General features: G+C 37.8%; 1 protein-coding gene across 2 annotated transcripts in view; it reads left to right on the top strand.

Annotated features, from left to right (window-relative positions):
- Positions 1–19263, top strand: part of GRB14 (growth factor receptor bound protein 14) — a 128448-nt gene that overhangs the window by 56723 nt on the left and 52462 nt on the right. For both annotated transcript variants that reach the window (XM_054478739.1, XM_054478740.2), the window contains one exon: positions 16502–16658. In XM_054478739.1, the coding sequence (XP_054334714.1) occupies positions 16502–16658 (157 nt within the window). The remainder of the gene's footprint in view (positions 1–16501; positions 16659–19263) is intronic.

Raw genomic sequence — 19263 nt, 5'->3', positions numbered from 1 at the left:
ATGTACAAAATCAGTCCAAGCTTCCTTAGCATTTGCCGTGCCCCAGGGCCTGCCTGGGCCTCAGCCTGCCCAGCTTCCCTTGAAGCCTTCACTGCAGCATGTCGTTTGCCTCCTTGTGCTTCAAACAGCTTTTAACATCTGTATATCTGCACTTCTGCTCCCAGGATTGTGCTCTGCAGCCTATAGACAACACCAGGAAAGCATTTGCTTTCCCAAATGCTGTCTGTTGCCTAAGTGTCGGCTCAGGCTGTGGTCTCATCCTAAAGCCTTCTAAGACTCTCTTGCTTCACATTTATCTTCATGGTGCCTTGATTTAGTATCAGTGGACACACCTTTGTTATTCATTTGTCAGTTCAACCACTACAGCCCTGTAACATCAATTTTATTATTACCTTTTAAATAATATTTAAGTCATATTGCCGTCTATAGGTGTGTACAATATGACTTTCAATTGCTCTATCTTGTTTATTTTTGTATATCTTGGACCACCATTTGGTTTCCAAAAGTTGTCTTTTGATTTTTGGTCTTACAACTAGATCTTAGTATTTTAAGGGAAGAAATCTTTAAAATGTTTTGTCAGTTATGGGCAGAATGTAATTTCATGTAACCAAAAAACACAAAGGACTGTAGATTAAGGAGGAAAAGAGATTTATTTTTCTTTCACTTTACAGGGATAAGTCCAAAGCTAATGTTGCAGCCCCACAATGTCCTCAGGCAACTGAACTCCTTCTCACTTTCTATTATTTCTGCTCTAGTGTGGGTCCTTTTTCCTTTTATGCAAAGATAAATGTAAATTTCCAGTCATCCTGTTTACAGTCTTTGCACAGAGAATGTGAAGGACCAAGAACAGGCTCGTGAGTTTTATACCAGTTAACGTGCCATTGTGGAGTAACCAGGAGTTTCTGCTTACATCTTATTGGCCAACTCTGGATACAAGAGGAGTTAGGAAATGCGGGCCTGGAGTGTAGCACACTGCCCTCCTCACCAGAATCAGGATTCATCACGAAGGAAGAGAGGAAGGGTGGATATTGGTGGATAACTCGCCATCTCCTCTACAAGTGCCTTGGACATTCTAGACATTTAGTAAATATTTGTCTGGGATTTTTATTATTCTGGTGCCAGATATGAAATGTGGCTATGCTTTTTGAGCAAATAATATTCTATTACTTGTATAGGCATTGTAGGTATGGTAACAAGTGGGGAGAGAGATTTCCTGAGCAGAAGAGGGTCGTGGAAGGCCATGGATGGTGGTCTTAGTTTAGATGGTGGACTAGCTTGGAAGGTGATAGTGAAGCGGTAGTGGGCATTGTTACTGCTTTTTATCCAGAGTTCTCATTCTTGCTAAACCTTGATATTTCTCCTGCCCTTTTTACTTTTCTACAGAGTAACTTAGTTGCATACTCAACCCCGAAGGGTGTCACACAGATGAATGGTATTTGCATTTTCATAAAACGTTTCTTTTCCTGAAAAGTGAGTTTTTAGGAAGTGTGATGTAGCAGATTATTTGTATGCTTTAGAGCCAGGAAGCCCAGAGTTTGAGCTCAGCTTCATCACTCACCAGTGCCCTGGCTTTGGGAGCATTCTTTCAAAACCCTCTGAGAATCAGTTTCTCTATCTTGGGGATGATGATGCTTCCTCACACAACAGTTGTGAGGATTCAACAGAATAAATATTTAGAAGCATTTCACACATAGTAGAAGTCTTAACAAATATGAATTTCCCTTTTTCCACACCTGTGAAATGGCATGTTTTACTAGTTTCATAAACAGTTTAAATTTCCCTGTGACTGAGAATTTAAATTTTCTGTGCCCTATTCTCCTAAAGTGGTTATCCAAAGATTTCATAGTAGAAAATAAGTCAAACAAAAAGTGGTTTTTCTTCATAGATTGCAGCCAGGGAGAGAAAGACAATGTATCTTTCAAATGCTTGCTCCCACTGCTTTCCTTTCTGTAACTTTAAAAGGACTCTAATTTGAATTTAAAAAAATGAATCCAACTATATATGCTGATGAATATATATTTTTAAATCTTTTGGAACGTAGATTTAAATACAAGATAGGTGGTTAATTACTCCTCCTTGCAACGTCCTAAGGAGTATTAGACAGGGACTTCTGGGTTGTATATTTGAAAGAGATAAAAGTAGGTCTAGTATTAAGACATTGTTTCAGTAGGCAAGTGGTGTTACTATTAATAGAACCTTAGCTGTATGATGGTGGGAACTTGCTACTTTTGATCATCATCGGACCCCAATGCCCAGCACATAGAAGGCACAAATTTGGTATCTAATTACCAATTAGTTGGATAAAAACAATTTTTGTAAAGGCAAGATTGAGCTCTTTAGATACTGACCTACTGTTTCCTTCCTAATATTTGTCTCTCTGTTGCTTTTCCTTTATTTTTGCCAAGTTTCTCATCTTTTGGGATGAAAAGCTATAATACTCAGGCCTTTTCATTACCTTTGTCTAGCTCCAACTTGCTGCAGTGGGCAATTTGGTATACCCTTCACACAGAGTATTGCCCTTCACACAGAACAATAAAAAATAGCAGCTACAACATGTTCATCATTGATTACACATTCACTTTAACCCTCATAAGAACTTTAAAAGCTTGGTGGCCAAACCCATTTTTGGATGAGGAAAATTGGCTTAGAGAGTTAAGTGTCTTTGCCAAAGCACCTCGCTCATAAATGACAGAGGTGGGACAGAGGTCCAGGCCTCTGCTCCACCTAGCACAGGAGGCTGTCTCTCAGAATTGCCTGGGCACATGTACTGCATAGCCACTCATCACCGTGTAGCTGCAGTAATTTGTCCTCTCACCTGTAGTCTTTTCATGGGACGAATCTCACCTTTTCTGCCAATCTGCCTTTTGCTCTCCTAGTTATTTTTCCTTGCTGTGCACTCTGTTTTGCCTCAAAGACATAGTGATTCAACCATCAGGTCAGAGTTTCTTAGAGCTCAACAGGACTGTAGGGGTCTCTTGGGACTTATTCAGAAATGCGTTATTTTGCTTTCAAAAGTTTATAATAATAATTGCTAACGTTAGTTGAGTGCTATCAGTTTGCCAGCATTTTGCCCATTTTACAGTATGAGGAGTCTAAAACTCATGGCTAATAATAAGTTTGGGGTCTGAGATCTGATCACAGCAGATTCCAGGATCCCCTGTCCACTGTGAACACCTGGGCTGAACCCCCATGAGTACAGTTGCTGGGCATCATGATTTTGCACACTGTAATGCATGTTCCACGTTTGGCAGTGAAGGCTGATTAAAAATAGCTGGGCTAATGAACGTTCTCAGACTGTTGCTCGGGGCGGTCTGTAGGGCTGGCTCTCCTGGCTGTGCCCCAGAACGCTAAGCCAAATATTGAAAATAATAATCTCTTTTTGGCAGGAAAAAAAGAAGCAAGACTTTTGGTAATTTGAGCTTCTAAACCCCTAGAAAAGATAAAGATTTTCTACCCCTGTAGGATATTAAAAATGCTTGCCATTATGATAATTCTCAAAGAGGAATTCAAAATTTGTTTTGGCAAGAACAGCATTGTCAGAAAGCCTCCTAATCAGATATGCATATTTGAACGTATACATTCAGGCTTTGTTTGGGAAAATACCAGGAATTATTATTTTGCAGTTTCAAAACTGAAATTAGCTTGGGTAGTTTTATCAATATTTGAAGAAAAAATTTGATATAACTGTTTGAAATCCCAGCGAAAACTTCAAGTTTGAGTTCTAGGAAAGGTTCCTGGTGAGGTGACACATATGTATATATACATATGCCCCCCAAATCCTTCTTATTAATGTTTAATATGTAGAAATCATTTATCTTAAAAATTCAAATATTTACTAATTCTGAAAAAATAGATATTAACTTTGTCACAAGCTTGTGATTATATCAAACGGAAACCCCATAGTTTTAACAAGGTTGCAGTTTTCGAAACATGGTATTTTCTCTATTTGCACAAACTGAGAAATAAAGACTCCCTCTGCTGGCTACTTCAGTATTTGCAATTATTCTGGCGAGAAGCTGTGAAAAGTGAAAAAACAAAACAAAACAAAGAAAAACAGTCTTTTTTTGACACTCAAAAAGCTACGTGCTTTGGGATATATGTATGTATACATCTAATTATGTTCTAGTGTTTATTTATCTAATACTTTTATCCAAGATGTCATGTAGAAGCAGCAGCTTAAAGCAGCCTAAATACTGGACGAACAGAATGGTAAGAATACAGCATCAGGTGGGAGCCAGAAATGGGGATCTGTGGCTGGCTCGGCCGGTGACCATTTGGAGGTCCTTGAGCGGGTCAAGACTCCAGCTTCAGCTTTTTCATTTGTGAAATGGGAGGATTTCAGTGGGTGTTCTCCAGGAACCCTTGTAACCTTTAGTATTTTATGATTCTAAACAGTATAGATTCCATTTCTTTTACAAGACTGTGCTCTATGCATGTCTTTCACTGATATAAAATAAATATTTAGGAAAATGTAAACTAGTACAACCACTATGGAAAACAGTATGGAGATCCCTTTAAAAACTAAAAGCAGAACTACCATTTGACCCAGGAATCCCACTTCTGGGTATCTACCCAGAGGAAAAGAAGTCATTATACAAAAAGATACTTGCACATTCATATTTATAGCAGCACAATCCACAATGGCAAAATCGTGGAACCAACCCAAATGCCCATCAATCAACGAATGGATAAACAAACTGGTATATTTATACGATGGAATACTACTCAGCCATAAAGAGAAATGAATTAATGGCATTTGTAGCAAACTGGATGAAATTGGCGACTATTATTCTAAGTGAAGTGACTTGGGAATAAAAAATCAAACATCATATGTTCTCACTAATACGTGAGAGCTAAGCTATGAAGATGCAAAGGCATAAGAATGATACAATGGACTTCGGGGACTTGGGGGGAAAAGAGGGAGCAGGCGAGGGATAAAAGACTACAAATGGTGCAGTATATGCTGCTCAGGTGATGGGTGCACCAAAATCTCACAAATCACCACTAAGGAATTTATTCATGTAACCAAATACCACCTGTACCCCAATAACTCATGGAAAAATAAAATAAAATAAGAAAAGTAAGTAAATAAATATTTAGAAAAATGAAGGAAAAGTAAAATTACAAAATAGGTATACATCAGTTGTTCCCAGTGTTTGTTACTGCATGGGAATGTTAGGATCTAGAAAGTGATGTTTTGTACACTATTATAAGTTTATGAAATAATACCCCCAAATGTCCTGGGAAGGTTGAACATAGCATATTTTATTGATTGTATGGCATTTTAAGTTGTAAGAAGCATCATTATTTTATATACTTCCAATAAAACTATAACATACCATTAAGGGTAAGTTACATCCAGGTTTCAGAGAAGTTAAATGTGAAAAAAAATGTGCTTTTAAAAAATCAATGAAATAAGGTAGTTCCTAAAAGGGCTTCAATTGATGCCAGACAACTCAATAATTGCAATAAAGTCTGATGTGTCTTGGGCTCTAGCAAACAGTATCTTTCTCCACCTCACGTTTTCACTCTCTTCTAAACACTTATCCACCCCTCCCCTACTTGTTCTTCTTTCTCACTGTGCGAACCAATTTTTAACTTTTTCACTTAGACATGTCTTATGGCTGTTCTGGGAATGAACTATTGCTTAAAAACTGAAATGAGATCCTGAAATAACATTGTGTCCAACATAAATGCATGGCCAATGGTATTCTGCTTTAAATATGAATTAGCATTAGCACTTGCAGAGGTTTTCTCGTTTCAAGGATGAATTAGCACTGGCATCTTAGCAGGAATTGCATGAGTATTAAAAACACTGGAACTTCAGAGAACACAGCTTTGATGAAATCGTCGGAAACTTTAGTGTGGGATTTGTGATTTGAACCTCTCTTTATTATTCATATTGGATTTAGGTCTTAAAATAACATGTGTGTCTGTGTGTGTGTGTCTGTATGTGATAACTTAGGATATTTTCTAACTTAGTTGTTAATGTTTGCTTTCTTTTATATTGAAATTGGAGCAGTTTCTTTTGTCTTTTTTTCTGCCACATAACAGAGCCAACTGAAAGGGGCTCAATTTCTCTTTGTCAAATTGAACCCCCACTTGAATTGGAGTCCTTCTTTCTACCTAATAGGAAGAAAGGAGGCCCAAAGAATGAGTACTCTTCATGGCTCTTGGCCTGAGACAAGGAGAGCAGAAAAGGTAAATAATAGAGTAGGAGAATAAAGGTGAATGGAGGGGCTTTAAGGAGATGTCCTGAGCCTCTTCTTGCCTGCAGGCTTTTTTTCTCTCAGTTGGAACCCTAGATGCGGCATGCTGCTGCAGTGTCACTGCCCCAGGCTATCTGGTGTGACAGTGCTAACTTCCCTTCTGTGCCAAGTTTAGGGCATTTCCAGTAGTGAGACCACACTGGGCCTCTTTAGCCTGTTGCTGGATGGGAAATTAATGCATCATAAAACCTCATCTGTGCATTTTGAATTCATATCCAGGACTCCTGGAAGTTCTCTGTGGATCCCCAGGAATACAAGTTCTCTATTTCTGAATCTCTTTATCCAGGCATGACCCTATAATTTACTGCAGAAATGTAATATCATACAAATCTATACCAGGGCTGGGTTTTTACAGAGGTGGTGTGGAGATGATCCATCTTGCGACCTTAATCATAAGAGCCATACCTCAAAGATTGTGAAAGGACAGAAAGAGCCTTGGTGAGGGGTGACTTGACCTCACCAAACCCTGAGCTGCCTGCCCTGGTTTCGAATATGAGAAGGAAATCAACCTCAATCTGGCTAACCCATTGTAGGTAGGAATGACTTTCTGTTATTGTAGCTGAACCCTTTCCTAAGTGATTAAGTGTGGTTATTTATCCTGATTCTCTTACCACTTTGTAATCATATTCATGTAAAACTGTCATTTTTATTATTAAATAACATTTGATTTTTAAGAATTATTTCTACATTGCCAACTTTTTAAAAAGCTACCCATCACTTGTGTATCTTGAAAAGCATTTCCTATTGTTGTGGCCCCTGGCTAGTTTGCACTGATGGAAACCAGTGTTCCGCAGTACCGGGTGAAGGCACCCCCTCCTCAGGCTGCCTGGCACCCATGCTTACTCCCTGTCCTCATAACTTAGCCCTGCTGACCTCCATTTAGTGTGGTCTGGTTATTCTTTCCTGAGTATTTTTCACTCCTTTCTTCCTCAGTATGTTTGCTCATGTTTGTCCCACACATGTGTTTTCTTACTTTCTTTCCGTATTCTTTCAGAATCCCAGATATGAAATGGCTCTCAGCAGTCACCTAAGCCACCTTTGTTCAGTCCATAAGTTTCATGAAAATTTGCCTAAATTTTCTCTTTGGTTCACATGTGTCTTTTCTCCCATAGAGGTTTTCAAACTCCATGAGGTGTCAACACTACCATTTTGGAATTCACTAATACTGTCTCATACAGGGGTGTACATGATGGTTTCTTTATCACTGAAGGAATAGTTTTGATTGTCGCTGTGTGCCCCACATTTTGCTCACTGCTGGGGATATAAAGAGGAGAAAACAGTGGTCCCTGATGTCATACATTGTTCTTATGGTGAAGGGCAACGCATAGTAATTATAGTTGCACACTTGCATGCATGCAACAAAGGGCCTGGACCTAAGCTGGAGGGTCTTTGGAAGCTTCCTCCCAGAAATAATGGTTTATCCTAAGATATGAGGGAGCAGAAAAAGTAGAGAGTAGGGAAACCATGTTCTAAGCACAAGCAGTAGCATGTGCAAGGGCCCTGTGTTAAGAAGGAGCATGACTTTTTCAAGAAACAGAAAAAAATGTAGGATTGGAGTCAGAGGACAGGATTGTAGGGAATAAAGTTGAAAGGGGGTACAGGGATGTGGAATAAACCTGTTTGTGTCAATCCTTGTAATTCTGATATTGGTGACAGTATCTGTTTTAAGTAATGTCTTATAACTAATTTAACATGTACTGTTCATGCTCAAGGAAAATGTGTTTTTGACTATCCCTCGCAAGTGGAGAGGATTGGAGGCTTTTCTTACAACCTGATTTCTCAAAACTATGTACTGTTTTTCTCTTAGTAAATATTTGACAGCTAGCAAAATAATACAGGATAGCAATAAGAAAGCAGTGGATATTCTTGAGCTGTTAGGGTCTTTTGGAGCAGTCTTTGTTTTTAAAATGCAAAATTTTAAAAACACAATTGGAATAAGTAATAATGACTACATTGCTTCCCATTCCTTTTCTTTCAAGGGAACTACTGAGTTGCTTAATTCAAGATATCTAAAAATGTCTCTTGTTATCTTAGGACACTGTGTTTCTTATTTAGAAGAATGTAAAAATTCAGGACTACTCTGACCCTGATATAAAAATATTTCACATGACTTAAGTACATTGCCTATCTATAAAAAATAATAAAGAAAAAATATTGAAACATTATAAGCTCTTTTATAATTTTACTGTGGTTAGATGATAAACTTTCAAAGAGCTGTAGAAATAAGCTTAGCTTTAGGACACAGTTCAGAGCAAATTCCTGTGAGCCTTGTTTCTTACTTTTATTTTGTATTAACTATATGTTAACTATACATATATAATTAATAGATAAAATACATAAATTAATGAATTTATATTTATGTTTAAAAATTATATATGTCTCATCATGGTAAGGTCATATTTAAATATGATATTTAAAATAAATTTAAAATAAATATAATATTTAAATTATTTTAAATCGAAGACTAATTAATTAATAGTAATTTAGTTAGGTTTAACTATTGAATTTAAAATTTCCTAAAATAGAAACTTTGACACAGAAGATAACCATAGATAACTATGCCAAAATATCTTTTTCTTTCACTTTTGCTCTTTTTTTTCTTTCTCTTGCTTCATCGTATGGATTCTTACTCATTGTTTTATGCTTAATCCATGCTCATTATTTTACCTGCTGAATGATGATTTCTCTTCCTCTATTCTTGAAGAAACAAAGGATAAGTGGGGCAAACCTATGGCATAATTAATGACTTTCCAGTCATGGCAGATCCAAAGCCCTCTTTTGCTCTGTGACATTCTCAAACGACCATTGACAACGCCGAATTCATTTCAAATATTCTAGAATGAATTCACATTGAAAAGGATCTGGCTATCCCATGCCATCCCATTCCTTGGAGTCAGCAAGGAGGAGGAGAAAGGCTGACTGCTTAGCCTTTGCTCACTTTTTTCCTTAGTTATAGCTTTCCAAATATGTTCTTAGAATTTCAGGTGATGCAGAGAAATACTAAGTATGCTTTGGGAGCAAGCTGATACATACTGACTTGACTTTCTTTTGTTTATTTATTTTTAGAAATGGCCTTTGCCTTTCATTTTAAATATTTTGTCGCTTTTAGTCTAGAGGCTTTAAAAGGCCTTAAGGTTTTTTTTTTCTGAAAAGTTACCATTTCTTCTTGTACTTTAACATTGTTGCGTCTAGTATTCTAAAAATGGGTTGTGTTAGTTTTTTTAATCTCTTTCCTCCACTTACTTTTTATGAAGAGCAGTCTAGGGGAGGAGTTGATGTGTAAAGTGTAGAAACATGCCTTGATAGAATGTCAGCCAAAACAGAGATTTGCTTCACCCACTTTCCAGCATATCCCTGCAAGGGCTGCAGTGACTACGTATTAAATTTGCATTGCTAGGTGCCATGTGCTCCTAGGGCAGTTTTTGAAGCTGTAAACTACTCCAAAGGCCAAGGTTGTTGTGATTGTCAGGATTAGAGTGACACAGAAGGGCTTTCCAACACAGGCAGTGTGTACACTCTTGGCCTTCTTTGGACGCTCTGTTTATGCTGGTGGGTTGTTATAGATAAACCTTATCAGTGCTATGTTTCTCTTGCTAGTCAACTTTCAATCCTTTGATGGAAGAAAATTTCTTCCTATTCTTCTTTAGGGTCCAGGAAGAATTTCTTCCTGTTGGCATCCCATTTCAAATGATCTTGTAAATAAATTGATATGAACAATATACTGCTCACTCTAAAGGAAGCTGTGAATTTGGGCCACTGCACTGGAAATGTATAATATCCCTTTATTAAAGAAATGTATAATATCCATTTATTAAATAGCATGATTATATAATGTTTAAATTTTTTTTTTACCTTTTAGTATGTATAGGAAATAGAATACTAATATTTTGCTTCAGTGGTTCTTAAGAGCAGCTCTGCTGTTTGTTTTTTACATGATCACAAAAGTCTTTAACTTAGTTTTAACCCATATAGTCATGCAGTTTTTGTGATGAGTTGAGTTCTTCTTAAATAGGAAGGTTTAGTGTGGTAATTCTTTGGGCAAGAGGCATATTCAACTCTACTAGAGAGTTAAGGCTTAAGTTGTCTTTTCCTTTTTCATATATATATATATATTATTTGCTGAGTCAGAGTGTTGCTCTTGTTGCCCAGGCTGGAGTGCAGTGGCGTGATCTTGGCTCATCGCAACCTATGCCTCCTGGGTTCAAGCGATTCTCCTGCCTCAGCCTCCTGAGTAGCTGGGATTACAGCCACTTCTGGCTAATATTGCATTTTTAGTAGAGATGGGGTTTCTCCATGTTGGTCAGGCTGGTCTCGAACTCCTGACCTCAGGTGATCTGCCCGCCTCGGCCTCCCAAAGTGCTGGGATTACAGGTGTGAGCCACCACACCGGCCGTTTCATTTATTTTAAGGAGGAATAAATAGAAATTAAATGAGACTTTTTAACAAAGGCACCCCATTCATTGTATAAGGAATTTTCATAATTACAGGCTATATCTAAGAGATGACAGAGATTTACTGTGTGGAATATCAACCTAAATATAATTTCATTATTCATAGATGAATGTGTATTTTGGGTAAGTGTGAGCGTTAAATAGGATTTTTTAAAAATAAGGGCTTGAAATGGATTTCAAAGAAAAATATTAAGTTTTTCTCTCAGCAGGTTTTATTCATTTCTAACAATGAAATATATGCACTTATTCCAGAAATTCAAGTTGGCCTAAGCCCCTCTAAATTTGTGCCTCTCAATTCTTGTCAACTTATGTCTAAATTTGCAGTGACATAGTCTGAAGAAAATAGTGGCATATCCTGATTATTTAGTCACTTTCTCACTTTCTCATTTTATCCGACTTTGCCTCTTGCTCTTTTCCAGCCTTTTTTTTTTTTAAAAAAAAAATTGGTTTAGCCTTCAGAATATCTCTAGTTTTTCATTTTCTTAGCTTCTCTGAAATAAGAGATAGAACATGCAAAATAAGAGGCATACTTCTGTTACCCCAGGTGATGAGAGCTTACTGTAGGAAAACATATGGAGGTAGTCAGGAGGTGCAGAGAACATTTTCAGCAACCCCTAGATCATTCTTCAGGCCCCCCATTTCTTGGCATGGAATGTGCAGCAGGGAACAGAAACAGTGATGTTATTGCTGCCTATGAAAGAGCAGTCCCAGAGTTGGTTCCTCTTGTCCTCTCAGGAGTGGTCATCTTCACATCATCTTTGGCAGAAGCACCCACGAGTGTTTAGTCCAGGCAGTTGTAAGCACAGCAGCATGCCTCAGAATTCCATCAGTTGTCTAGTATAGATGCAGATACTGAAGATATATCCTTAAGAGCAGTAGCCTACCAAGATGCAAACACGAGAAACACTGAGACTCCAAATAGACCTTGACATCATAGTGAATGACATGTATTCACCAAAATTTGAATGAAGTGAAAATTCAGAGAGAATAGCATTTGATTTTGACAGCGTGTTTTTATGACCTTTTTCATATGACTTGGTATCAGCCTCAATGACTTCAAAAACTCAGAACTGCCATATTGAGTCAGTTCCTACCTAGGAATTTGTATGATGAGAAAGTATTTGTCTCTTACTCATTGAGAATATTTTTAATTTCCTGAGCATAAAAATGGTAATTAATTATATACTCAAAGGCAGAAAATACTTTTCTATTAAAATTTGCCATTATATGGAGTACCTACCATATACGACGCACTGTGATAGGCTTTGTAAGTGGTACAAAGTTCCCTCGCTCCACGTATCTGTATTAAGTCATGTATCACCCTGGAGTAGGTTGCTGTGATACAATGATAAATGATGAATAAAGAGAGACTTTTCTTAAAAGAGTTTTTGCTAGGAGAGTAATACAGTTTGGATATTTGCCCTCTCCAAATCTCATGTTGAAATTTGATCCCCAGTGTTGGAGGTGGAGCTTAGCAGGAGGTGTTTGGGTCATGGGGACAGATTCCTCATGAATGTCCTGGTGCCATACTCATGGGATTGAGTGAGTTTTCACTCTTAGCTCCCAAGACATCTGTTTGTTAAAAGCATCTTACACCTCCCTGCCCTCCCTCTTGCCTTCTCTCTTGCCATGTGACACCCCTGCTCCCCCTTTGTCTTCTGACATGACTGTAAGCATCCTGAGGTCCTTACCAGAAGCAGATGCCAGCACCATCCTTCTTTTCCAGCCTGCAGAACCATGAGCTGAATAAACCTCTTTTCTTTATAAATTACCCAGCCTCAGATATTGCTTAATATCAGCACAAAACAGTCTAAGACACATAGCTGGGGAGAAAGACAAGCAAACAAAAAGTTACAAAATGAGAGCACATAAAAGAGGCGCATTATGAACCCTTGGACAGTCAGGGAAGACTTTCTGGAGCAAATGCGATTGGAACCAGGGCCAAATTTAAGTGGAAGTTTGCCAGAGAAAGCATGTTGTTTGTGAGCGGAGCACTGAAATTTCTTCCAGGTAGAAGGAATCACATGTGCACCTAAGAAAGAACGGTTTGCAAGTGTTTGTCTTATTTGGTTTGGATCACATAGTGATCTATTCCATAGGACACTAATCCTATTTATAGGGGCCCCACCTGCATAATGTAATTACCTCCCAAAGGCCCCACTTCCAGATATCATCATCTGGGACTAGGGATTCAACATGTGAATTTTGGAGGGTACAAACATTCGGTCTATTGCATCATGACTTACTCTGTGTGGGCCCCATTTGCCCACAGTTGTTCTTTTAGTAACAGTAGCAGCTCCAGCCTACTTTTCCCAGGCTTAGGTCCAGTAGAAAAGGAAGTGTACTCCAAGGTTATGTGAACATATATCTAAATTGGCTCTAACTGCTTCTGATTAAGTCACATGCTCATCTGTTAAATAATCACTGTTGTCTGGGTACTGATTGGTCAATATAGAAAACATCTTCCACCCTGGAGTTGAGGCGATGGTGCACTGATAAACTGGCTCTAAAAATAAAAATTAAAAAAATACCTTATATGTAGAATTTACTGGTTTATATCATATAAATACTTCCATCATGGCTGATTTTAAGATGCCTGGCTTTTAGAGCTCCTGAATATTTAATAATCAGCTCTTGCAAGCCAGTTCCAGCAGCTCCAGCAAACTGTCACTGAGCTGAAGGTGGAGCCACCAGAGCACAAAGTCTGCTGGTGAGGGAGGGAGTGGTACTCTAAAAGGAAATTTATCTGTCTGTCAGAAGAGGAGTAGGCAACTAGTAGACAAAGCCAAGTAATTTTGCACTGTACCACTGAAGAATATTTAAGTGCTCTTATATCATTTTCTTGAATAACATTTTTAAGGACCATATAATATTCCATTCTGTGAAAATACTGTAGTTTGCAATTTTTTTTATCATTGGATATTTAGGTCAATAGAATGACACATAATGCTTTGCTGGACATGTAATGCCTAAAGCCATTTTCCATATTTAGGTCAGATATTTGGGGTAGTTTGCTTAAGAAAAATTGCTGGGTCAAAGGAATAGACCATTTAATACTTTTGATAAATATTCTCCAATAGATGTACAAAATAGTTTTACCACTTTATATCATTGTAAGAGAGCAACTATTTCATTGCACTGTCATTAAGTATAATTTTTGACAGATAGGACAGAATTGATAAATCATTTTAATTTATAACATTAGCTGCTGTAATAGATAAATCCTAATTCACAGTGAATTAACAGAATAGAAGTTTATTTCTTGCTCATGTCAGAGTCTTATATGGGTTTTCATAGTTAGGCATCTTCTATGTGGTTATTTAGGAACAAAGGCTCATTCTGTCCTATGGCTTTCCTTTCCTCTAGGCCTTTGTAGTCATTCTGTTCAGTGGGAGAATGGCAAAAAGCAATGGAGGACAATATGTAGGAGATTTTCATGGGCCGGAAGTGTAACTAACATTCTATATGCTTACATTCCATTGACTAAAATTCAATTCTTTGACCACAACTAATTGCAGGGGGAGAAAAGAGAAAGGATTGGGTGAACATCTGGCCAGTTTTTACCGAAATATTCATACCTGAGATGGAGAAATCTTTTCATAAAGTCTGATTCTATTCCCTCCTTGTACTACTTGAGTATATCTGCAATAAATCACCCATGTTACTAGGGTTATTTACAGAATTTAAATATAGAATATGAAATTTTATTTTATTTTATTTTATTTTTAGATGGAGTCTCACTCTGTCACCTAGGCTAGAGTGCAGTGGCACGATCCTGGCTCACTGCAACCTCCGCCTCCCAGGTTCAAGTGATTCTTGTGCCTCAGCCTCCCAAGTAGCTGGAATTGCAGGCATGTACCACCATGCCCAGCTAATTTTTTATATTTTTAGTGGAGATGGGGTTTTGCCATGTTGGCCAGGCTGGTCTTGAACTCCTGACCTCATGTGATCCCCCTGCCTAAACCTCCCAAAGTGCTGAGATTACAGATGTGAGCCACTGTGCCCAGCTATAACATTGATAAGAGATACATGGCTTTTTCATAGATCGAAGTGGTGGGGAAGTAATACTAAATAGTTATTGAATTACCTTTAGTTTAGACACTGAAAATGATGAAAGTTGTTGGACAAAGTAGCTTTGGCACATAAACAAGTCTTGGATAGGTAACATTCATTCAATGTATAAGAAAATTAAATGTAGAAGACACTGTATAAGGAATTATAACTGACTAATGTTTGCTGGCTTACTAGAATGATATTTTAATAAAATATTTTAATAAAAAGGCTACCTGTGGTTTGGGAAAAAGTATTTGCAGACCACATGTAATTATAAGGGTTAATATCCAAAATTTATAAATAACTCATACAACTCAACATCAGAAAAACAATTAACCCAATTAAAAATGAGCAAAGGACTGGGTGCGGTGGTTCATACCTGTAACCCTAGCACTTTGGGAGGCTGAGGAGGTCAGGAGTTCCAGACCAGCCTGACCAACGTGGTGAAAGCCCGTCTCTACTAAAAAAAAAATACAAAATTAGCCAGGCGTGGTGGCGCATGCCTGTAATCCCAGCTACTCAGGAGGCTGAGAGAGGAGAATCATTTGAACCTGGGAGTTGGAGGCTGCAGTGAGCCGAAATCGCACCATTGCACTCCAGCCTGTGCAACGTGAGTGAAAGAATGAAACTCCTTCAAAAAAAAAAAAATGCAAAGGGCCTGAATAGACATTTTTCCAAAGAAGACATAAAAATGGCTAACAGGTATATGAAAAGGTGGTCAACATCACCAATCATCAGGTAAATGCAAATCAAAACCACTATGAGATATCACCTTATACCCATTAGGATGGCTGTTATCAAAAAGACAAGAGATAACAAGTATTGGTGAAAGTGTAGAAAAAGGGGAATGCTAGTACACTGTTGGTGAGAATGTGGATTAATACAGTCATTCTGAAAAACAGTATGGATATTTGTAAAGAAATTAAAAATAGAATTGCCATATATGACCCAGCAATCCCTCTCTTGGATATATACTCAAAGGAGTTTAAGTCAGCATGTCACAGAGATGACTGCACTCCCATGTTCATTGCAGCATTATTTACAATAGCTAAGATATGGAAACAACTTAAGTACCAGGTCCCATTGATGGGAGTATATTTGAGCATATGTACATAATCTATTGTATATTTGCATTACACACACACACACACACACACATACAGATACACACAATGAAATACTATTCAGCCTTAAAAAATAATATGCTGCCATTTGCTACAACATGGATGAACCCGGAGGACATTATGCTTAGTGAAATAAGTCCTTCTTTCTTTTCTAACAGAAGGAAAAATATTGCATGATCTCAGATGTGCAGTCTAAAAATAAGTCAAATATGCAGAGATAGAGAACAAAACAGTGGTTACCAAGGGCAGTGGTGTGGTGGAGGGAAATGAGGAGATGTAGATCAAGGATACAAAGTAGCAGATGTGTGGGATGAACACATCTAGAGTTCCAATGCACAACATGAGAACTATGGTTCATAATAGTGTATTGAATTTGGAATTTTGAGAAATGAGTAGATTTTAGCTGCCCTTGCCACACTGGCAAGAAAATGGGTAGCTATGTGAGGTGATAGACATGTTAATTTGTTTTACTATATAACCATTTTGCTACTTATTTATATATATCTCTTAACATCATGTTGTATACTTTAAATATATACAATAAAATTTATCAAAAACACAAACAGGAATATTTTAGGTCTTTTTCTTGTTTCTACCTACACAGGTGATTAAAGTATACAGTGAAGATGAAACCAGCAGGGCTTTAGATGTACCCAGTGACATAACGGCTCGAGATGTTTGTCAGCTGTTGATCTTGAAGAATCATTACATTGATGACCACAGCTGGACCCTTTTTGAGCACCTGCCTCACATAGGTGTAGGTAAGGATACGGAGTTATTGTCTCACATCATTGCTTTTCTATTTTCTCGTTCAGCTCCCTCTTGAACACCAATAATTCTTAGATTTGGTCTTTTGAGATAATTTTATATATCTTGTAGGTGATCTCAGTTCCTTTTCATTCTTTTTTCTTTTTTTCTTCTGATCATGTATTTTCAGATAGCCAACTCATTGATGTTTTCCTCTGCTTGATCCGTTCTGCTGTTGAGAGCCTCTAATGAATTTTTCAGTTCAGAGAATGTATTTCTCAGGTTCACAATTTGTTGTATTTTTAAAAAAATGCAATCTCATTGCTAAATTTATCTTATAAATATCTGAATTGATTTTTATCGATTTTATCCTGGCAGTCACTGAATTTCCTTAAAGGTGCTATTTTAAATTCTTGGTCAGAGCTCACATATCGCTGTCTTGCTGGGGTCACTTACTGGTTCCTTGTGTCTGTTTAGAGAGATCGTGGTTCCCTGTTTGCTGTTGTTTTTGTGGATGTGTGTGTATATCTTGGCACTGAAGGATTAGTTATTTATTCAAGCCTTCTTTGCCTGGCTTCTTTTGTTCTTTATTGGATATATTCCTTAGAGGTTTTTGCCAATAAGTCATTGCCTTCTTTTTGGCTCTAGGTGGTGCCTTAAACCTAGGTTCGCCTTGGCTCTAGTAAAGGTCAGAGCGCTGCACTTTCCAAATGGGAGAGGTTCCCAAAGGGGATATCCCAACAGTGCGGGACAGCTGGTTAGGGACCCATGGCCAGGGGACCTGTGGGATGAACCTCCTATTGTGTGGTGCTGCTGAACAGCCACTCTGATTTGGTGTCTCCTTTGGCTGGGTTGCAGAGCAGAGTTTCTGGGGCTGGGAATGGCTGTCCTGCCCCCTTTTGTGTCTCTGCCTGTTCTCAGGGATATTTCTCCCATCAGGCAATCACGATGCTTCTTATGATTAAGACAGAGACAGATCTCCTGCCAGGGAACCCAAGATGGTGGGGTAGGAGGTTGTCCACCTTAATCTCACTTTTTCTGGTGTAAACACAGTGAGTTGGGGGAAAGTTTTTCACAAGCTTGTGGGAGGGGCATCGTGGTGGATATGGAAGTTTGATTCTCTTACCATCTGGAGCTTTTCTTTACTTTTCTGTCGCCCATGGAACTGTCTCATCTTCATGTTTGAGTTCTGGGATACTTCTGGGGAAAATCTCAGTGCTATTTATTTGGTTTTGGTTTTCTGTTGGGGAGAGTGAAGCCAGTGGCTTCTTTGCCATTATTTTTCAGGAAGTCCTGCTTTTCTATTTATTTTAGTATAGATCCTATGGTGAAGATTTTCTTCAGAGGTACAAAAATAGAAAAGAATTATGAACAGTCATTTCTTTATTCTTTTTATTTTTTGTTATTTGTAGTCACGAGAGAAAGAAAGTAGCACAAAGTGGAAACAAGCCTAGAAATTTTTATAATTTACCCACCCCTCTTCATTTAAAGAATGATCTATGGGAATTTTAGAGCTAAAACAGCTCAAATTGATGGAAGAATACATTTCATAATAATTTTATTAGCACAATGCAAAGTGTTTGATTTATTAAAAAAAGTAAGCTGTCATTTGGACCACATTTTGAGTCAATTGTAGCAAAGACAGGTACAAATATCCATGGCAGTGGTTCTCTTTATGGGAGTGTAGACCCTAAATTTTTCATGAAGAAATAAGTAAGTCCTTCACATTTTAAAGACATAAACACAAGGAGAAGCCTCTTAAAAATGTTTTATTTGGAAATGCATCTCTATTGTGAAGTGTGAAGGGTTTAAAAAAATTCTTTTAATATGTTCTAAAGAATTCGTTCTACTAGAGTGAGACAGGATTTGGCAATAATTTTGTCCCCTGATTTCTCATTTTTATAGATTTGTTTTCAAAACATGTTTACATATAAGTAGATAAGACAGGAAAGAGTTTGTTATGGCAGTGTCATTCGATTCTTTGAACTCCTTATTAGTTTCTTGTGGTTGCTGTTCCAAATTACCACAAACTCGGCTTAAAGCAACAGATATTTATTCTCACACTTTTGGAGGCCAGAAGACTGAAATCCATATCACTGGAGTGAAATCAAGGTGTTGTCAGGGATGTGTGTCCTCTGGAAGCTCTAATTTCTTGCCTCTTCCAGCTCTGGTGGCTGCCAGCATTTGTTGGCTTGTGGCTGCATCACCTAATCTCTGCCACTGTGGTCATATTGCTTTCTGCTCTTCTGTCTGTGTCAAGTCTCCCTCTTTCTTATAAAAGCGGTAACATTTCGGGCCCACCCAGATAATTCAGGATAATCTCCATTCCAAGATCCTTAATTTAATACTGTCTGCAAAAATTTTTTTTCCATGTGACATTCACAGGTTCTAGGAATTAAGATGTGGTTATCTTTTGGGGGCTATAGTTCAGCCTGCCACAAACTTCGTTGCATTATATGTTTAACAACTTTTAGTAAGAAATCATCAAAATCATTTTAAATACTTTATCAGTGACAGCTCCATTAGTTGCTTCAATTTGTTCAGACTTGTGAAAGAATTTTATACATAGTCATTAGAGTCATTTTCTTTCTAGCATAGCTGCCAATATATAAAATCGTC

This window comes from Pongo pygmaeus, chromosome 11, assembly GCF_028885625.2.
Source record: "Pongo pygmaeus isolate AG05252 chromosome 11, NHGRI_mPonPyg2-v2.0_pri, whole genome shotgun sequence".
NCBI lineage: Eukaryota > Metazoa > Chordata > Mammalia > Primates > Hominidae > Pongo > Pongo pygmaeus.
Note: the sequence above shows the minus strand (reverse complement) of the source record. Positions and strands in the feature narration are given on the sequence as shown.